Raw genomic sequence first — 21,860 nt, forward strand, 5'->3', positions numbered from 1 at the left:
TCTTGTGAAGCCTAGGGACCCCTTCTCAGAATCGTGTTTTTAAATGAATAAAGGAAAACAATTCTATTGAAATACAATTATTGGAATATTTTAGACAAGGACCTGTTTAGCAAGACACAATCACAATTGCCTAACCCTTACTGCTCTTCTGCCTTGGAACCGATACCTGGTATTGACTCCAAGACAAAAGAAAGGAGGAAGGGGGGGGGGGGGGAGAAGAAGGAAGAAAGGAAAGAAAAATAGGAACCTCTGGATAAGGGTAAGACTTCCCAATTCTAAGATTCTGAGTGAAGGTTGGAGTTGAAGGATAAAAATGGGAACAATGGAGTTAGAATCTCTAAGTGTGCATCCCATCAAACTTTTCCTTCCCCCTCATTTGGGAACCCCTACCCCATCTATTTTGCAAACCATCTTTCATCTCATCCTTCAAATTCTGATCAAGAAATGCCTTCCCAGGGGCAGCTAGGTGGCTCAGTGGATTGAGAGCCAGACCTAGAGTCAGGAGGTCCTGAGTTCAGATCTGGCCTCAGACACTTCCCAGCCATGTGACCCTGGGCAAGTCACTTAACCCCCCTTGCCTAGCCCTTACCACTTCTGCACTGCAACCAATACTTAGAATTGATTCTAATATGGAAGTTAGAATTTAAAAAAAGAAAGAAATGCCTCCCCCCACCCCCAGGGACTTTCCCAGTTTAGTTCTGCCTGTCCTTTGGGCATTTTCATGTCAAAACCCTCTGGCCTATAGAACTCGTGAATAGGATGATAACATCAGCACACTCACACGGTGTGTTGAGGGAGGCAGCAACAGCAGCCAGAAGTCAGGGGAGACCTCCATTCACATTCTGGTTCTTCTCTTATCTCTACCATCTTTGACTCACCATTTCTCCTCCCTGGCCCCCAAAGTCCTTGTTTGTCATAAAATAAAATAAGGATGTTGGGCTGGATGATTTCCAAAGTGTTTTCCAGCCGTCAATCTTGACCCCTGTGTAACAGGTACATTAGGGATAGCAGGACCTTCACAGTCATGAAGTCCAGCCCTCTCACTTGACAGACAAGTAAACTGAGGCTCAGCCAGGTGAGTGGGACCCAGGTCGATTCTGAGCTCTTCTCGCTGCATCATCCAGTTGGAATGTTGTCTTCTGTCTCGTGTGTTGCTTTGGGGTTTTCCTGAACCTCTATCCTGTCTCTCCCCTTAGCTCCAGGGGCCTCTTCCTACTCAGAGCCCGGAGGCACGGGGCACAGAGCAGGGCTAAATGAATGAAGCGCACAAGTTTGGGTCTAGCAGGGCCCTGGTATTGCCCGTCAGCCATTCACTCAAGCCCTGTGAAGTCCCTCCGATGTGCTGTGCCGGCACTGTGCATACACAGGAGGCAACAGACATCCCTGCCTCCAAGGAGCTCACGACCCCACACACGGATGTCTGTTCCTTACTCTTCACCCTTTTCCCTTTCACACCCTAACCTCGAAGCCAGGAATAAGGACGCCTCATTCTCTGCCGCTAGAGAGGGAGAAGAAGCCCGGGTCCTGGGCCGCCTGCATCCATCGTGGAGCTCCCCCTCGTGCCGATCCCTCCCCAAGCAGGATCCTAGGCGGGGGACCTACAAGAATTTCTCACTCTGTGGAAAGGAAACAGGCCCACAGTGGAGAAGGGGTTTCGCCGCAACAGCAATAGCTAGTATTTGTACGTACAAGTTTAAGGTGTGTAAAGCATTTTGCAAACATCTCATTTTTATCCTCTACACTTCTGGAAGTTGGAAATCAAGTACTATCCTCTCCGTTTTACAAGAAACTGAGGCAAAGAGGTGAAGTGTCTGACTAAGCAGATGAACTGGACCAAAGGTCCCTGTGGATCAGAGAGGGAAGGAGCCCAGAGGAGATGAGAAGACACAAAAGGTTTTAGGCATAGATCGCACAGGAAGTAACACCCTGATCGTCCATCTTCATCAACCCCAGTCAAGCTGGGTCCAGTGCTGGATTCAGTAACCAAAGACAGATGGGATGAAGGTAGAGAGAAAATGGAAAAACAAAAAGACAGTTTACAGCTAGGAAACGAAACCATATCATTTATCTTTGAGAAGAAAAGCCCGGAAAGTCATCGCAGCCTGCTGGATAGAAAGCCAGCCTCCAGGGCAAGAACATTCGGATCCTGTCTCTGACATATACTGGCACAGTGGAGACAGCACTGAGCCTGGAGAGAGGAAGACCTCCTGTTCAAAGCCACCCACAGACACTTGCTAGCAGCTTGACCCAGGATTTGTCGCTTAGTCTCTGCCTGCCTCTGTTTCCTCATCTGTAAAATGGGGATAATCATAGCGTCTACTTCCCCAGAGTTGTCTTTAGGATCAAGTAAGATATTTGCAAAGTGCTTTTTAAATCTTACAGCACTAGATGTATGCTAGTTGTTGTTCTACGAACTGTGCGAGTCTGGGCAAATCACTGAACCTCTGCTTGCCTCAGTTTCCTTAATCTATAAAATAGGGATAACAAGAGCACCTACGTCTCTGGGTTGCTATGAAGGTCATGTAATATTTATAAGGTGCTTTGTAATCCTTAAAGCACTGCATCGGTGCTAACTATGCTTGTTTATTGTTTATTCTGATTTCAAGACACCCCAGGTGACTCTCTAAAGATGACAAATTATAGAGCACTTGCTGACTGGCTTTGGTCAAATGTTTTCTCATTCCTACACTGAGGAAATAAGTGGTTTGGCTCAAAATTTAAATTTAGAAAATGTAGAGAGAAGACTGGAGATCAAAAAACACGGAACAAAAGGAAATGGGACTAAATCTGCAGCAAGATCAAAGTTCAAGACCCAAAAGGATGTCCTAAAAACAGTGAAAGATGAGACTAGAGGCTCCACTTTAGCCCAAGGACCTGGGGTTGAAACACAGCTCTCCATTTACCACCTTATGTGACCTTGGACGAGTCCCTGCCCCTCTGGGGGCCTCAATTTCCTCATCTGCCAACCAAGGGCCTTGGGTGAGGTGATTTCTAAGCGCCTTTCTAAGCCTAACTGGTTTAGTGAATGGTTTACTGGAGCAGCCCCAGCCACAAACTCAAGTGTAGTCATTGTCACAAGTCATGGTTCTTGGAGAGAAGATGCCCTGATCTGGGGCAAGAGCAGGGGTTTCTAGTTAGTCCTGAATTCAATACAGTGGTCCTCATGAATGGATGCTTCACTCCCTGGCCCCCAGCTCCATTATCCTGGCCTCTCTTTCTCTCCCCCAGTTCCCTGCACACATACCACTCTCCGATGGCTCATAGCGACTGATTAGTTCCAAGGCAAGGTCAGAAGCCTGCTCTCCCTCTTTTTGCTCTTCCCGAAGGAAATCCACAAACTCCAGCAGCGTCAGCTTCTGGCCGTCACCTGAGATCATGTCAAAGAGTTCCAGGACCTCCGAGCGCTGGGTCAGAGCCCGATAGAACTCCACAAACTCCTCTCCTTCCAACATCCCCGACTCTGACTTGTCAGCATCCTGCAGGGGAAGTTGTGGAGAAGGGTTTGGTCAGGGTCTCTGTCCTCCTCACTCCACTCCTCATGCAGGCATGCAGATAAATACCAGCCAGGCAAAGAGGCTTCAAGAAAGTACAATGTGGTGCCAGCTCTTGGCCACTGAACTTCCCATGTGCTTGCCTCATGAGAATAAACTTATAGAGACTGTCCAGTATCAGTCCATTAGTTAATAAACATCTATCAAGCATCTGCGATGTGCTAGGCACTGGAGATAAGAAATGAGACAAAAGAGATCTTTGCCTTCAGGGGACCCACAATCTAAAGATGGCCCAGATTCCTTAAGGGTAGGAATTATGCCTAAGATTTAAAATAGATCATAGAAGGGGTAGCCTGGTGGCACAATGGAAGTGTCAGACCTGGAATGGAGTCCAAATTTGGTCTCAGAGGCTTCCTAGCTAGCTGTGTGACCCTGGGCAAGTCACTTAACCCCAACTGCCCAGCCCTTACTGCTTTTCCAGATAAAGGTTTTAAATTAATAAAATAAAACAGACCCTAGAATTTAGATCTGGAAGGAACCTCAAAGATTATCTAGTCAAGGGATTCCTCCTTGCCACCTACTATGAGGTTGTGGGCTTATTGAAAGGATTCTGTGATTCCATAATGTAGATGCATAAATAACATAATTAAATACATAAGTAACATTTTAAACATAGTAACATACTCTTTGTAGTTTTTGAAATTGAATTGAATAATAATTGTAATGGTAATAACCAAGATAATAGCATTCATAAAACACTTTATAGTTTACAAAGCACTTTAATCTGTGTTATTTCAATCCTAACAACCCTGGGAGGTAGGTTCTTTGTTATCCCTATTTTTTTTAAACCCTTACCTTTCATCTTAGACTCAATACTCTGTATCGGTTCCAAGGCAGAAGAGTGGTGAGGGCTAGGCAATGGGTGGTAAGTGACTTGCCCAGGGTCACACAGCTGGGAAGTGTCTGAGGTCACATTTGAACCCAGGACCTCCCATCTCTAGGTCTGGCTCTCAATCCACTGAGTCACCCAGCTGCCCACTATTTTACAGGTGAGTAAATTGAGATTGGGAAAGTGTAAATGATTTTGTCTAGGGCTACAGATTTAGTAAGTTTCAGAGGCAGGGTTTGAATTCAGGTCTTCCTGACTTAATTGACTGTTCCACCTAGATCACACACATGTGCAATATGTATGTGTGCTTATTTTTCAAATATATGCAGGTGCTCCAGCAATACCACTACTAGGTCTGTATCCCAAAGAAATTTTTTTAATGGGAAAAATTGTGTGTACAAAAATATTTATAGCTGTGCTTTTCATGGTGGCAAAAAATTGGAAAATGAGAGGGTGTCCCCCATTTGAGTAATGACTGAACAAATTGTGTACTGTGATGGTGATGGAATATTATTGTTCTATAAGGAATGATGAACAGGATAACTTCAGGAAGAGCTGGAGAGACCTTCATGGACTGATGCAGAGTGAAATGAGCAGAACCAGGAAAACAGCATACATAGTAACAAATATTGTGGAATGATCAAATGTGATAGACTTTGCTACTAGTAGCAATGACAATTCTGAGGGACTTATGAAAAGGAACACTATCCACCTCCAGAGAAAGAACTGTGGGAGTAGAAATGCAGATGAAAACATGATCTATCACTTGTTTATTTGGGTATATGTTTCGGGGTTTGGGTTTTATAAGACTATTCACTTACAAAAATGAGTAATATAGAAATAGGTCGTGAGCAATAATCTATGTATAACCCAGTGGAATTGCTTGTCCACTCCGGGAGGGGGGAAGGAAGAGGGGAGGGAGACAACATGAATCATGTAACCTTGGAAAATCTATGTGTAAATTTGTTATTGGAATAAAATAAAGATTTAAAAAAACATAGAAAGGCAGATGTACGCAGATGCTTTTATGGTTGATAATGTACAAATTAATTTTAAGTTGTCATTTGATTTGTGATTTTCAGTTATTATGTATTCTCCCAAGAAGTGTATATTCACTCCAATTAATATGAGGATAGTCTGTGAAATAGTTTATCATCAAAAATGAATCCTACTTAAAGTCAGGAACCATTGATCTAGCCCAGATCCAGGTGGTTCTTTTGTGCACCCTTCCCCACAGTGCCTCACTGAGCACACAGACATTTAATAAAGTGGCCATTGATAGGTTAACTCAACTGATATCAAGGGGTGGCCAGAACAATGAGGTCGCTTGGCTGGTTTCATCTGGTCCCTCGGCCACCAGCACACATACCTGGAAGAGCTGGAGAGCATGTTCGGGGTCCATGTCAACGTTCATCAAACGTAGTAATCGCTGCACCTCTGGGAAACTCATCCTTCCATCCTGGTCTTTGTCTCCCTGCTGAAACCAATCACTCAACCATCTGGGTCAGGGTGAAGGAAAATCCAGGGGCTTCGAGGTGGTGGTTGCATTTTTGTTTGTTTGTTGTTGGGGGGGAGCATGAAGGATGGAAGACTTAAGGAACCCTGAAATGATTCTATACCTTAACCCTTTCAGAGTACAATAATTGCTTCTCCTGAATACCCCAGTCCTAACCGGGACCCTTAGCATATCAGGCCCTTATTTGACTTCATTGACCCAGTCTTGCTCTTTCCCTTTCCCTCCTCCTGTCCTGAATGGAAGACCTCCTTTAATGCCCCTTCCTCTGGTCATTCACCCCTGCAGTCCCATCCTGTAATGCCCTTGGACCCAGCTCTGTTACTTATGCATTACAAGACGACTCATGCTTTGCTAAAGTCATTCTCCCTTTGCCTGTTTATGCACTACACTGGGCCCAGGGCCAATTCCCTTGTTCCACCTGTGTGGCTTCCTTCAATTCAGAGGCTCTTAACCAATTTTTTGTGACATGGACTCCTTTGACAGCCTGGTGAAGCCTAGAAACCTTTTTCCTGAATGATGTTTTTAAATGCATAAGATAAAATGCATAGGATAACAAAACAAACCAAAACATTGAAATACAGTGATTAGAATGGAATTTTTAAAAATTCAGGCACCTCAGGTTAAAAACTGTATTATCTGTAGGTGATGGATAGATGGATGAGTGAATGGAATAGATGAAAGATCAATAAATAGACTAGATGGATAGATGACAGATAAATAGAAAGATAAAGGAATGAATGGATAGATAAAGGGGTGGATGGAGGAATAGGTAGGTAGATAGAGACAGATAGATGGGTGGGTGGGTGGGTGGGTGGAAGGATGGATGAATAAATAGGTAGAAGGAAAGATAGATGAGCAAGCATGTATTACTCTATGGCGGGTAATGTGCCAAGCACTGAAGATACTTTAGCATCCTTAAATACTGCTACACTATGTGCAATCTGTGATTACCTTCTAAGTCTCCTTCCTTACTCCTATTCAATCACATCCTAAACCTGGTCCCTGATGTCTGTGCAGATGGAAAATTTGCCACAGCTGCTACATTCCCAGCATCCTTTTAAGGTACATCCTCATTTTACATCAGGATGCTTAGGAGATAAATTTGGCTGAGACTCACGCTGCGGGGCTCTTTTTGGGGAGCTTGTGCTTTTGCTAGGTGCTGCAGGTGTGAGTCTCTTTCTCTTTGCTCTACTCACGTGACTGAAAGAACCTTGTTTCTTTTTCCTCTCTTTTGATTTAATTTTGAAAATCCTATATATTTTTAAATACTAGGAGTATTTATTCATCTTTACTCCTACATGTCCCATCATGACTCTTCCTATTCCTGATATTCCATTTGAGGCTCCAGATTCCTCCCACCTATACAACCAGTCTCCTCACTGAAAGGATACTGGTCCATCTTCTCCTGCTGGTCCATGCTAGTAATAATCTCCAGCAGACGCCGAAGCCCTTGCACCCAGCTCTGTGCTTCTTGGATGCTGCCTGCCACCAGGTCCAGGTTGGGGCGGCGCCCATGGAAAACAACTGTGAAACCATGCTCTAGGGGGATTTCATCTGCCAGGCTCCGCAACAGTTCTGATTCATGTCCCTCCCTCACTGTCTCCACATCTGAAATGGAGACTGAAAATGGAATAGAAAGGTAGAAAGAGCAAGAAGGAAAAGAAGTCAGGATTTTATTTTGTTTTACAATTTTTTTAATTTATAGATTTTTAAAGTTAAGGACATTGTTGTGAGGTGTCAGAGAATCTCAGAAATGGAAAGTCCCTCTCGTTCAATGGTCTTTAAACTTCCTGTCTGGGGCTGCAAGGTGGCTCAGTGGATAGAGTGCCACCCATTTCATTTGGCCAATACTGATCCTATCATTATACAACTAGTCAACAGCAGAGCCAGAATTCAAACACAGATCTTCTCTTAGCTATAGGAAAAGATAAAATCTCTACCATCAAGATGCTTATATAGTATTCCAAATGTAGATGGATTCCTCTGCCAACTACCTTTCTGAGCTACAGAAAAAAACTTAGAAGATTACAGAAAGACACAATGTGCTCTGGCAAAAAGGGCCCTGGATTTAAGGCTAACAGAAACTGGATTGAATTTCAGTTTTACAATTTAGTACTTCTATTGCCTTAGACAAGTCCTTTCACCTCTTCAGGCATTAGTTTCCACTTCTGTAAAACATGTAATGGAAAATTAATAACTGAGGAACAATTTGGTTGCAAGGGATTTATCAGCCAGGTAGTTAAAAAAGGCAATAGTCAATGGATTCCCTAGTTAATCCAAAGACCCCAAATACACAGTAAAGCAAATTATTACATGCCTCCCCAAATTATTCAAACATATCCAAAAGATTATTTAATTGTAACAAAAATAATTAAAAGAATACAACTAACAGGTTGCAATTCAGAACACAAAATTCAGTCATCTAATTTCTAATTGAAGGAAAGTTTAGGAAGTTGGGAGGGGAAAAGGAGTGGGTTTTAGTCCAATTGGGAGAGGGGATGAGTAAGTTACAGGATCCTCTGTTCTTAAAATGAAACAATGAAAATTAATAATAACTACCTGCACATTTGGAGCAAAGGGTGGTTTATATAATCTAGTTTCCCATTGATGAATAATAGACAAACAACAAAATGGAAAGAGTACATGTGGTAGCACAGGACGGAGTCTGTGTTCTCAAGTTAAAATCTTATTAGTCCTTCTGATTCTCACACTAAACTGACTGCACTTTATACCTGATCTTTATGATGATCGTGTTGGACTACTTGGACCCTAGGGTCTCTTCCACTTCTAAATAATGTCTTTGGTCTTACGAGACCAGATCTAGTGCTGTTCCCATTCTAACATGTTGCCTCTTCCCACCATGTTTCTTATCCCTCTATGCCTCAGTTCCTTGTATATAAAATGAGGTTCTGCATACCACATCCTGTAATGTGATGGCAATAAGTGATGTGTGGAGATGCTTGGAAGGTAAATATGTTACATTTTAGAAATTTTTATTGAGCCTAATTCTCCAATTCCAGTTCTGCAAGGGAGAAAATTAATTATTAACTTTTCCTGTTCAGCAGGGAATCAAATTATTTTACTCTTCTGAAAACAGCTGAGATTAGATCTTATTTTGGCCCTTAAATGTTAAAAGACCTAGAAGGCCCTCAGCTTGCTGAATGAATTGCCAATGGAGAATGTATGAGAAGTTGTGGACAAAAATTCTGTACGTTGAGAAGGCAGTGATGGATTGCTATCTGTACTACTAGAAAGAAATACACATTAATGATATAATAGATCTATTGATATAAAGTATAAGTCACTTAACTTCCATTGCCTAGCCCTTACCATTTTCTGCCTTGGAATCAATACATAGTATTGATTCTAAGATAGAAGGTAAGGGTTTAAAAAAAATGGCACTCTTAGAATGATCAGATCATAAAATTCTAGAGCTGCTAAAATGGACTTAGGCACTTGTAGTTATAAACTGTTGGCATTTTTCAGGTCAATTTGAGCTTTTTGAAGCAAACAATAAATGAGAATACCCCAATCCCAGGTTCTACCTAGGAACACCACCATTGGGTCAGAGTCCCAAGGAGGATGCACAGGCACAAATAGAGTCTGCTTGCTCCATGGATGCTCTCCAGAGCCCCTCATCTGTCCCCAGCACTTAATGCCTAGGTTGGTCCTGCTTCTCAGGGTCCTTTTCCCCTTCCTATATCCCCTGTGCCCCCTCCATCACTCACAGCTGGGTTTAGTTCTTCCACCAGCTTGCCGGGCATACCAAACGGTCATTCCATCATCCTGTAGTCTAAAGTATCGCTGTTTCTTCCAACTTCGGGATTTCACTTTGCGTAGCACAGACCCAGTCTGCATCAACAGTAGATCGTCATCCAGAGGCAACTCTGTGGTGAGGATGGGCATTGAGACAGAAGAGCTGATTGGGGGATTAGGGAGGACCCTATCGACCCTTCATCCAAGTCCCTTCAGCCACAGCCTCCTTCCTCCCCACATCCTCCTTTCTTCCAATGGATACTCACGAATGCTGTGCAAGGGGGACGCCATGGCACTCACGACTCCTGGACTGCACAGAAGGTACCTGCTGGGATAAGAGGGAAGGTCAGACATTGGGGCTATCTTGAAGATGGCATAACCAGGATTTCAGAGACAGAAAGGACCTCAGGCCATCTAGTCCAATTTGTTCGGGATTAAGAAATTCTTCCATAGATAATAAGGAAAAAGACTTGTACAAGAATATTCATAGTCATGCTCTCTGTGGTGGCAAAAAATTGGAAAATGAGGGGATGCCCTTCGATTGGGGAATGGCTGAACAAATTGTGGTATCTGTTGGTGATGGAATACTATTGTGCTCAAAGCATAATGAACTGGAGGAACTCCATGTGAACTGGAAAGACCTCCAGAAATTGATGCAGAGTGAGAGGAGCAGAACCAGGAGAACATTGTACACAGAGACTGATACACTGTGGCACAATTGAATGTAATAGACAATGCAATGATCCAGGACAATCCAGAGGAACTTATGAGAAAGAACATCCATTGGAAGAACTGTGGGAGCAGAAAGAGAGAAGAAAAACAGCTGCTTGATCATACGAGTCAATGTTGGATATGACTGGGGATAAAGACTTTAAACGATCATCCCAGTGCAAATATCAATAATATAGAAATAGGTCTTGGTCAATGACACATGTAAAACCCAGTGAAATTGTGTGTTGGCTATGGGAGGCAGGTGACAGGAGGGGAGGAAAAGAACATGAATCCTGTAACCATGGAAAATTTTTATTAATCAATTAAATAAAAGTAAAAAAAAAGAATTTCCTCTTTAACATACCCAACAAGTGGATATAATGAAGATACATGAAGACTTGAGGACACACTGTGAAAAATCAAACTATAAAGCTACATGCACTCAGAGATTGTTAGAGAGGGAATGGTCCATGAGAGGGATGGACCCTGTGGGAGTATATCTAGCACGGTGACTTCACTTGTCTTATAACTAGGAGAAAAGTGGATAGAGCATTGGGAAAGGAGTCAGGAAGACACAAATTCAAATTTGAATTCAGAAACTCACCAGTTGTGTAGTTCTGGGCAAGTCACTTTGCCTTCATTTGCCTCAGTTTCCCCATCTATAAAATAGGGATAATACTAGCACCCACCTCGTAGGTGTATAGTGAAGATAAAATGAGAAAAAATCTTGTGAAGCGCTTTGCATATCTTAAAAAAACCTATATAAATACTAGCTATTGTTTTTTGTACTTTTTTGTTCCTTTTATTTTTCTTTCAATTACATAAAGAAATAATTTTTAAATAATCATTTTCTGACCTTTTATAATCCAAATTCTCTCCTTTCCTTCCTTCTCTCTAACTTCCCCAGACATTAAGCAATCCAATATAGGTCATTCCAGTGTTGTCATGTAATATAAATTTTCTTATTCTTCATGTTGTGAAAGAAGACATGTATCACACATGTAAGAAAAAAACCTCATGAAGGACATGAGGCAAGAAATGGTATGTTTTGATCTGTATTCCTACTCTGACAGTTTCTTCTATGGCATTTTTCATTGAGGCCCTTGGTATTGTCTTAGGTCCTTGCATTGCTGATGATCGTTTAGCCCTTCACAGTTGATCATTGTCCAATATTTCTGTTATTGCGTACAGTGTTCTCCTGGTTCTGCTCCTTCACTTTGGATTAGTTTATACAACTCTTTCCAAGGTGCTCTGAAATCATTCTGTTTGTCATTTCTTATGGTGCAGTATTATTCCATTACAACCATATACCACAATTTGTTCAGCTATTCTCCAATAATAGGCATCCATTAACTTTCCAATTTTTTTCCCACCACAACTAGCTATCATTCTTAAGAAATATTATGAGTTACTTAGTCCAAAGTCCTTAGACTGTCAAAAACTAATTTGTCTTCTTTGAAGAGGAGATGTAACCAACTTCAGGAAAGGGTCTTTATTTCCTGAAATTAGAAGACTTGGTCTTGTTTATCAAACATAAACAAACAAACAAACAAACAAACAAACAAACAAACAAATAAATAAATAAATAAATAAAAATGCCTTTAGAGGAAATATCTCAATTCATCTTTGACCAAATTAAAAGGGAGTAGCTGAAGAAGTAATTGGTTTTAGAAGGTATTTTCTCTACAGATGCATCAACAATAACATTACTTCAATCTTTTTTCAGTAAATCAAAAAACCTCTGCACTCACCCCAGTATCTTTATTTTACTCTGTTATAGAAATAGAAATTTTGTTTTGGTATATCTATAGAATGTAAGTGGAAATTAGTTGAGTGACAGAGAATTTCAAGAAGCACTAGGAACTTTGCCAGTTTGAACCTCTCTCTGAGCAGGAATGTTTGTCTAATAATAAATTGTCTCTGAGAGACTCTGGCTAAGATTTTTTTCTTTAAGTCCAACACCCTCATTTACTGCTAAGAAAACCAAAATCCAGACTTGCCCAATTTTACACAGTAAGGGAGTAGAACCCAGGTTTCCTCCTGAGTCTCAGTCCAATCTCTATTTTATACCACTTTCTGAAATAGCTACATGATAAACTAGATGCAGACCTCCTGACCTACCAAAATACTATTTTAAAAGGAAGTGAAGTTAGTCTGGTGTCTTTTATTTTTATTTTAATATTTTTATTCAGTTGTGGAATGGCTAAACAAATTGTAGCACATGACTGTGATGGAATACTACTGCACCTGCATGAAATTATGAAGAGTGAAATGAACAGAATCAAGAAAAAATTATATACAGCAACAGAAATATTGCTTGAAGAATGACCTCTGTATGTCCACCTCCAGTGAAGTTCATAAATAGAAATAAGTAAGACATATTTTTTTATATATACATCTTTTGGTCAAATGATGCATTCTCTAATGGGGGGGAGGGAGGAAGAGAACTTGGGAATTTTATTTTTCATAAGCCCATGCTAATTCCTAGTGACCCTTACTTCCACTTCTATGTGCTCACAATTCATCTCTGTAATAAGTTTTTATAAAATCACCCTGGAGACGAATGTCAGACTTATAAAAGAAAAACTTAGCCAAGTCTCTCAGAAACAATTATTAGATACAGAAATATAGTTCGTAATCTCCCCTTTTTGAAAATAAAGACTTTTTCCCATTTCTGGTGTTTTGACACCTGTCCATGATGTCTCAAAGAGCACCACTCTGCCTAAAGCCTTTTCAGTCATCTGGAATCTAATTCATCTACATCTAGAGACACGAATCATTTAGAATCTAGGCGTTCTCTTGTTTGGGGCTTCAAAAGTCTCTTTAAAAACTATTTATATTGAGATATCTTATTTTTACATCACCTTTTTCCCCCTGAATATATCCTTCTTCTTTCTCTACTCAGCCAAGTGTCCCTGCCTTGTAACAAAGAATAATAATAATAAAATAAATGAAAGAATCACAAAAAAGAAAAAGATTAATAAAAGTAATTATCAATATTGTATTGGAGCCAGTGCTTTGGAGTGCTCCATATTTGGGGTCAGAGGACTTGGGTTTGATTTAACTATGTGTGTGACATTGGTCAAGTTACTTTTTAAATCTCCAATTTTCCTTATCTATAAAATGAGAAGCCTAGAGATAGGAATTTGAATCTGACCTCAGATACTTCCTAGTTGTGTGACCGTGATCAAGTCACTTACCTAGCCTTTATTGCTCTTCTGACTTAGAAGTAATAATAAATTTAAATATAACCCAAAGTAAAAATCATAAAAAAGAAATAAAAGAAAATGAGAAGTTCTAACCAACCTCTAAGGTTTCTTCCAGTTATAACTATAATTTTATGGTCAGCTGATTCTGACAGAACATATATTATTCCACACTCATAATCCTCCAGCTCTCTACAAGAAAGAAAGAAATATTTTTTCTTATCTTTTCTCTTTTTCTCTGAGGCCAAACCTATCCTCAAATTTGGGAATTGAAATTATGTGTCTCTGTATCTGTCACAAACTCTTGCTTGAGTTTCTTGTGACATTGTCCTTTCTTCTGCACAATTCAATCCCATTGCCCAATCTACATTGGAAAAAGTTCTCTAATAAAGATTTTATTTTCTTCACACCCTTTTCCTGTGTAGTTACTGTGCAGCTTTTCTGTCTCATCTCATTTTCAACTTGTGAAATAATTTCTTTTATTTCTATTTCTGTCTCTCTTACTTGTTTCTGCTTTTCTCTTGCTTTATTGCATGTACTATCACTCACAGATTTACTTTTTTGCACTGAATTTTCACCATTTCCCATCTTTTTTCTATTATTATTAGTTAGGAAGTGTCTGGGGTCAAATTTGAATCCAGGTCCTCCTGACTCTAGAACTGACACTTTCCATTGGGCTACCTTCTTACCCCTCACCAAATACCTCTTAAACCCATGTTCTTCTATGTTTTTCAGGATGAAGACTGGAGGCATAAAGACTGGGGAAGAGAAGAAAACCATATTACATTTTAAAAATACCACTAAAAAAGAGTTACTCTTAGGAACAAAGGAAAGATTTTGCATTTGCCTATGTTTTTCTGTTCTAAAAGAAGAGAAACCAAGCTAGGTCTAAGAACCAGTCTAGTCTGCATTCTGTATCTTCTTACACCTCAACGCCCTGATTTTAGACGAATAAGCTCAGAAGAGACTTTGCTCTTCTTGCCTTGCCTTAGTGGCAATGGAGCACTGCGAGGTACTCCCACCTCTGTAAATCCCTTCCAAATCTTGAAATCCTTCCCATGAGTATTTTCTCTCTTGGTTCCTCCACAAGGTTCTTTCCTCCAGCTTTCCTATGTCTTCTCAGTGTTCTGGCCAGGTTGCATCATGGAATGTGGGAGTTGGAACACTCATTCCTAGGGCCATCTAATACAACCACCTCACTGTGCAGATGAGGAACTTGGGAGCCAGAGTTCACGAAAGCCAGTAAAAAAAAAAAGCATTAAAATATTTTAAGCCTTCTGTCTTGGGAACAACAATACAGAAAGGCAAGGGTTCAGCAAACTGGGTTAGTTAGGAGGTATCTGAGACCAAATTTGAATCCAGATCCTTCAGATTCCAGGTCTAGTGCTCTATCCACTGTGCCACCTAAGCTGCCTCCCTTCCTATATAAATAATATATTATATATAATAATAAAGAAAAATATAAATATAAATAAATAAAATAAAAAATAAACTGGCCATTTATTCCCCCTCCTATACTCTGAGAGCCACTGGAATTAGTCCATCATATCAAATGTACTCTGTCCTCACCTCTTCCTTCTAGAATCTCTCCTCCTTCAAGACACACAGCTCAAGAGCCACCTTCTGATTGCTCCCCTCCTCCCTGAAAATTTCTAGTGCCTTCCCTTCGAACTACCTTGAATTTAACTATGTTGGCTTAATGTTGTGCTTATTCTATATATTTATTCATTTGCTTGTTGTCTTCCCCCATAGAAAGAATATCTCTTGAGGTGGATTTGTTTCATTTTTTTGTATTTTTCCCAGAACCTTGCATGATATCTCACATGTGATATCTAGGGCTGGGACTCCAAGCATTCCATTGAAAAAGGGATAGTCGCCTTCAATTTCCTCTGGGTTGTAAACAGCCTAAAAATCAAAGGGTAGGGCAAATGGCCCAGCCTTCAGAAAAAAAAAAACAGGTTGTTTTTTTTTCCTGGCTTTTAGAAGATCTCAGAAGCAGCCAGAACTCTCTCCCAAGGGTGTACCTAAAGCTGGAATCTAAATCTCTTCTCCTCCCCTTCTCACCCCTGCTGGATAGCTCATCCTAAGACCTGGGCACTTCTCCATCCTTTCCTTTCCCTTTTTGGGGCACAAGATCTAGAGCTGCCATTTGTGTCTGAAAGGTGGGATCTCCTTTATTTAACCCTGGATTGCTCCTGGACAAGGGAGCATCCGAAAGGACCATGACATGGAGACAGAGCCAGAAGACGTGCCTGTGGTCACTCTGTTCAGCAGGAGGAAATAGAGTCCATCTCTTTTTGTCAAAACTCTCCTAATCCAGCACTTTCCATCCACCTTTCCCCTCTCTCCTATCAGAGTTTTACCTGTGTGTCCAAGTAGCTGAGGATCATGGAGGGGCAACAATTTCATCTGGAAGAGGGTGGCAGAAGGTCAGGCTAGGGAAGGGGTCAGTTAAAAAAAATGCTATTATAGAAATACTATTGATCATTATTTGGAAAGGTTGAATTTGAGATTATGCCTGGGACATCCAGCTGGAAATGTCATCTGTATTCTATTTATATATACATACACTCACCTATAGATATTACATACACTCATACAGTTATTGCTTCTACATGGAGTGGAGGTTAGGTATGTGGCGCCCCTGCTATCTAGAAAATCCACATAAATTTTTTTGTCCCTCCCCCTTCATCCCAGAGAAGAAATCTGAATTTTGTTCTTTTTCTTTTAGGGGATATTTACATGCTTATAAGCATTTCTGAGTTACTAAATTTTTTTTTAAACCCTTACCTTCCATCTTAGAATCAATACTGTGTACTGGTTTTAAGGCAGAAGAGTGGTAAGGGTTAGGCAATGGGGGTTAAGTGACTTGTCCAGGGTCACACAGCTAGGCAGTGTCTGAGGGCAGATTTGAACCCAGGACCTCCTGTCTCTGGGCTTGGCTTTCCATCCCCTGAGCCACCTAGCTGCCCCCTAAACTTTTTAAAGACAGCTCTACATTTCTAGCTTTTATGTGTCATCTGCTGGCTTTTGCTTTCTTTCTGCAAACTTTATCTTTTTACTTATTTTAACTTTAAAAAAGAAATGGTGTATATTTATGATATCAAAAGATATTCTATAATACTATACAGATCATTTTTATGCAATTCTGAGTTTCTCAAGTTTTTCTGTTGACTGCTAACCTTCCTGTGTCATCTGAGATTTCCACAAAACTCCTAAAAAATTTCCATTTAATGCCTTATTGAAACTGTGATGGGAAAAATCATAATGTGGAAAGGATACATATATATTTATATATTTTTTGAGTTTTAAAGCTGCACTAAGACTTTGGGATGCCTTGTATGTATGTATGTGTGTGTGTGTGTGTGTATCCTCATATCTTTGTATATTTTTATCTTATTTTTTCTATTTCTGTCCCTAATCTTTTTTACCTAATCTTCTCTTGCTTCTTCCATCATTCTTCCCCCCTCATCATTGTTTCTTCGATCTATTTTTTCTTCCCTTTCCCCATTTTCAAAACTCACTTCCTTGTCCCCTCTCCCTTGTCCCCTCTTCTCATCCCCTCCTCCCATCTCTTCCCACTTATTTTCAGACCTATCCTTATACCCTCTGAGTCAGTCTCAATTCCAGGCATTTCCAAGTTAGAAGAAAAAATGTTTGGGTCCTACCCCAATATCTCTCAGTTCCCCACTAGGACAGGCTTTAAAAACCTTCTTCACAAAGGAATTGGAGCTGGAACCCCAGTATCTACTAGCCAGTCTTCTAGTGCCCAAAGTGGATGTAGGGATAATTGGATCAGAATAGTGGCTAGTAAAGGATTGGGGTGATAGAGTGGAAGAGAGGCATTAGGGGAGATTAATGGGGTGGGAGTGAGGTAAAAAAAGTGGACCCTAAAGCAGAGTAGGATCAGATTGGGGTAACAGGGTAAGGGAGCTTGGATTCCTAGCAAAGCCAGTACACCAAGATGAAGTTCATGGACGAGGACCAAGAAACACTACAGCATCAATAATACATCCCATCCTCCTGCCTCATTCTGCTCCACTTCCCTCCCCACCAGACCCTGGGGAACAGGGGCAAACCTGAGGCATAAATAGGGAAGGCTTTTGGTCCAACGTTACAGATGCCAAGATTCAAGCCCTGACGTCCACAGCCCACGTAACTTTGAACTAATACCTAGAAAATGACTGCCCTAGAAGGACTGACGACAGCCTTTAGATAACAGTATTCTGGCTGGGATTCCTGGGGTCCTGGAAGTAGGGTGGGAGAGCAGGGACTCTAAGAGAACTGAAGGAGAAGAATTTAGGTCAGGTTATCCATCTCTCTGCTTCCAGGCAGGGCTATAGTTGACCTGGTTCAGGAGAAAAAGGAGAATGAAGTGGACATGGGCCAAGATCATAGAACCATGGGATGTTAGAGCTGGAAAGGAGCTTAGACATGGATCATTAAGTCCAAGCTTCCATTTTGACATATAAGGAAATTGAGGAAATGGGGAAATCTAAAGTCTGGGAAGTCTTTTATAAAATAACACACATTCAAAATGAGCAGAACTAACTAGAACAGGGTAGACGTTAAGTACGATCATGAACCATCATGAAAGAAGAGCAAATGAGAATTGGAGAACAAGCATTCCGGATGGAGATTTGAGGGATATAATTGGAAGGTTATTATGCCATTTTATGCATCTAAATTGATTAATGATGCCTTTTCTAGTGTGGGGAGGGGAGAGAGGGAGGGAGATACCTGGGAACTTTAATGTAACAAGTAAATAAGAAAAAAAAACAGAAAAAATAAAATATCTTTATAAAAATGATAAATAAAAAACAAAATTGATTTAAATGCAAATACCTGTGATGAAGCTTAATATTGTTTATAATACTCTTTTTAAAAGAGAAAAATGAAAATGAAGTTCTATTTTAGAGTCTCATTGTACTTCCTATAGAAACATCTTCCATTCTTTAGGGATAGGGGAGAGGCACCAGATTTGTAATTTCACAAGCCCATACTGGCTGCTTGTTGAGAGCTCCCTCCATCAACAATTCCCTCTCTGCCCTCTTTTCCACTTCTAGCCCTAGGGAATTGCCCAGGGTACTTAGAAGTTAAATGACTAGTCCAGGGTCTCACAGCTAGTTTTTATCAGAGGCAGGACTTGAATCTAGATCTAGGATTCTCTCCACTATGCCATATTGCCTAATGACTGCTTACTATGTGCAACATTCAGTATTGGGCAGACATAAACACATAAAGGCTTGGGTTTTCTAGGACAATCTATGCTAGCAAGTGTAAATTAACTGTCTTTCAAAAAAAAGTATTCATGACACACTTTATGATTTCAATTTAAAATTAAATTTGTCTTACTTTCTTAAGTCTAGAAAATCAACAAAGTCATAAATCAAGTCTTTGTTGCTCTGACCTCCCAGGTGTAAATGCTCATATTGACAATTTTTAACAATCTGCTTGAGAGTGGATACAAGTTGGCTCCAGAACAACCATCAAGATTCTTAACCCTTTTACACCCTTTTGGCAGTCTGGTGAAGCCTAATTATCCCTTTTCAGAATGTTATTAAATAACTGAAGGAAATGCTAAATGTCAGTTAGTGAAAGTAAAGATGTAATTTTTTCCCCACCCAAGTTCATAGATTTCCCTGAAAGCTATTTGGAAGGGCCTAGAGGTTTCATGAACCTGGTTTCTTGCAGCTTCTTGGGGACAAGCACCGAAAGACATTGATCCACATATAATAAAAAGGTGGTCTTTGGAGAGCTGGATCTCACATTACACTCAAATACCAAGCAGCAGATAAAAAAGGCAAAAGAGATGTATAAATAAAGAACCAAAAGGCTAGAGATTTCTGGTGGGGATGAAGGATAATGAAATGTGGTCTCTTATTGTGATGTCTATATTTACGAAGAAATTTCTATTTTCCCCCAGCTAACCTCGCCTTAACCAACTGCTTTCAAAATATCTACCATTAAAAAATAATTTTTTTAGCCTCATAGCCAGCATCCACGAAAATATTCCATTGCGAAGTTTAGGATTCCTCAGGATATTTCCACACTTCCTGCTCTGGAATGTTTTCTTTTAGAAAAGATGCCTCTGGAGTGTACTGGTGGCCAGAGACTGAATGCCCCATAGTGATTGTAGTAGTCTGAGGCTTGAATCCCTTGGTTAAATGCATTGCTAGGACCTAACAGGCTTAGGAAATCGAAGGCATAAAGTCAGTTTTAAATTTTAAAAGATGATTTTTGTGCTCACTGTAGATTCATTCAGCCTAAATATCGGGAAGGAATTATGGGTCAGGAGAATTAATTATGCCAGTCTGTTCAAAATAGAATCAGCTGCCGTATGTACATTGGAATTTGGGATGACAGGTTAGTCTCGGACTCCCAGTTAATAAGATACCATTTTTGTACAATTTCACAGTGCCTAACACAGAGCCTCAAACATAGTAAGTCCTCAGTAAACATTTGGTGATTTCCCCGATTTCTATGCCCTACTCTCTGTTCTGAGAATTCTTCATTGATCCTGTTATCAGATGAAGGACTAATTGTTCAGAACTCAAATCCTTGCTCTTTCAGGAACTCAGGGATTTTCTCCTCATTTAAACTTTGGAATAATGACCACAGTCCTTGGTCAGTAAAGAAGTTTGGTTCTATTATTGTTAAAGACAGGACCCACCCATCTTTCAACAAGAGCAATGGGGAGATAGAGTCAGAAACAGAGAGAAAAGAGTGGGAGAGAAAGAAAGAGGGAGAGAGAAGACAGAGAAAGGAAAGGGGAGAGAAAGGAGAGAAATATAGGAGGGAGAGGAGAGAGAGAGGGAGGAGAGAGGGGGAGACAGAGACAGAGATAGAGGAAAGAGGGAGTGAAGTGGGGAAGGAGACAGATACAGAGAGAGAGGGAGAGAGAGAGGTAGGGAAGGAGAGATAGAGGGACAGAGAGAAGTGGGGAAGGAGAAATAGAGGGAGAGAGAGGAGAGAGAAAGGGAGGGAGACAGAAATAGAGGGAGAGAGAGAAGTGGGGGAAGGAGACAGAGAGAGATAGAGGGAGAGAGAGATGAGAGAATGGGAAGGAGACAGAGAGGAATGAAAGAGAGAAGTGGGGAAGGAGACAGACAGAGATAGAGGGAGAGAGAGACGTGGGGAAGGAGGCACAGAGAGAGAGAGAGAGAGGAGAGAGGAGAGAGAGAGAGAGGAGAGAGAGAGAGAGAGAGAGAGAGAGAGGAGAGAGAGAGAGAGAGAGGAGAGAGAGAGAGAGAGAGAGAGAGAGAAGAGAGAGAGAGAGAGAGAGAGAGAGAGAGAGAGAGGAGAGAGAAGAGAGAGAGAGAGAGAGAGAGAGAGAGAGAAGAGAGGAGAGAGAGAGAGGAGAGAGAGAGAGGAGAGAGAGAGAGAGAGAGAGAGAGAGAGAAGAGAGGAGAGAGAGAGAGAGAGAGAGAGAGAGAGAGAAGAGAGAGAGAGAGAAGAGAGAGAGAGAGAGAGAGAGAGAGAGAGAGGAGAGAGAGAGAGAGAGAGAGAGAGAGAGAGAGAGAGAGAGAGAACGAGAGAGAGAGAGAAGAGAGAGAGAGAGAGAGAGAGAGAGAGAAGAGACGAGAGCTAGATCTGACTGAGTCCCGCCGAGAGAAGACAAAGGATCTACTGGCTCCCGTATGGCTCAAGATGACAGATCTAGAGTAGTTCGGGGGCAGCTTCTGCAGAGCTGTCCCTAGGGAAGAGGGTTTTGAAGTAGAAGCCAGAGTGTTGAATCACAAATGGGACAGAGCTGACTTATGGGTGGGGAAAGATCGGAGGGTAGGTAGGAGTTAGAGGCTGGGTACAGCTGAAGGCAGCACAGGTTGAGGAAAACTGTACAAATCCTCCAAGTCTTCTTACCGTGGCCAGGCCAGTCCCAGGTCCGGCGCCGGAATTCCTGAGAGGGTCACGCTCTAGGGCAGTTAGGGGACCTTCTGCCCTAGCAGCTCCAGCTTCTTTCTTCTCGGCTGGTTGTCTCCCCAGCTCCGTCCCTTTCTCTCCCCCGCCTCGCTCCTTCTTCGGCTCCAGCCTCTGCGACTGGCTGAGTTAGAGCAAAGGGGGTTGCGGGGAGGAGGGGAGCGTTTTGCTCAGCCCTGCCTATCTGCCTCTTAAAGGTCCAGGACGCTGGGCTGGGCGCAGAATCTGACAAGGAGGGGTGAAGGGGGTGAGGGAGGGTACCACCTCTTCTCTGAGAAGAGGCACTGGCGGCGCCTCTCTGGATTCCAGGCCTGACCCTATGTCTTCAGGAGCTCGCAAAGTGAAATCTAAGGAGCGTCTGGAGCCAGTAC

At 41.4% G+C, this 21,860-nt stretch overlaps 1 protein-coding gene across 12 annotated transcripts in view; it reads right to left on the reverse strand.

Annotated features, from left to right (window-relative positions):
* PLCD4 (phospholipase C delta 4) overlaps nt 1-21,833 on the reverse strand; it is a 29,613-nt gene extending 7,780 nt beyond the window's left edge. Inside the window, exons 1-9 of one of the 12 annotated variants that reach the window (XR_008914096.1) lie at nt 21,433-21,718; nt 15,933-15,978; nt 14,273-14,327; nt 13,228-13,282; nt 9,919-9,977; nt 9,625-9,783; nt 7,288-7,516; nt 5,750-5,879; nt 3,245-3,476 (exon numbers count right to left, since the gene is read on the reverse strand). Coding sequence is in view for 4 of the 12 variants with exons in the window: in XM_056807874.1 (XP_056663852.1) it covers nt 3,245-3,476; nt 5,750-5,879; nt 7,288-7,516; nt 9,625-9,783; nt 9,919-9,977; nt 13,228-13,282; nt 14,273-14,285 (877 nt within the window). In the remaining 8 variants the exon portion in view is untranslated. Of the gene's footprint in view, nt 1-3,244; nt 3,477-5,749; nt 5,880-7,287; nt 7,517-9,624; nt 9,784-9,918; nt 9,981-10,967; nt 11,023-13,227; nt 15,979-21,432 lie in introns of all 12 variants that reach the window. The other 11 variants (XR_008914102.1, XR_008914099.1, XM_056807874.1 and 8 more) reach the window with 11 other exon arrangements.
* Nucleotides 21,834-21,860: the final 27 nt, after the last annotated feature.

This window comes from Monodelphis domestica, chromosome 8, assembly GCF_027887165.1.
Source record: "Monodelphis domestica isolate mMonDom1 chromosome 8, mMonDom1.pri, whole genome shotgun sequence".
In the NCBI taxonomy this organism is placed as follows: domain Eukaryota; kingdom Metazoa; phylum Chordata; class Mammalia; order Didelphimorphia; family Didelphidae; genus Monodelphis; species Monodelphis domestica.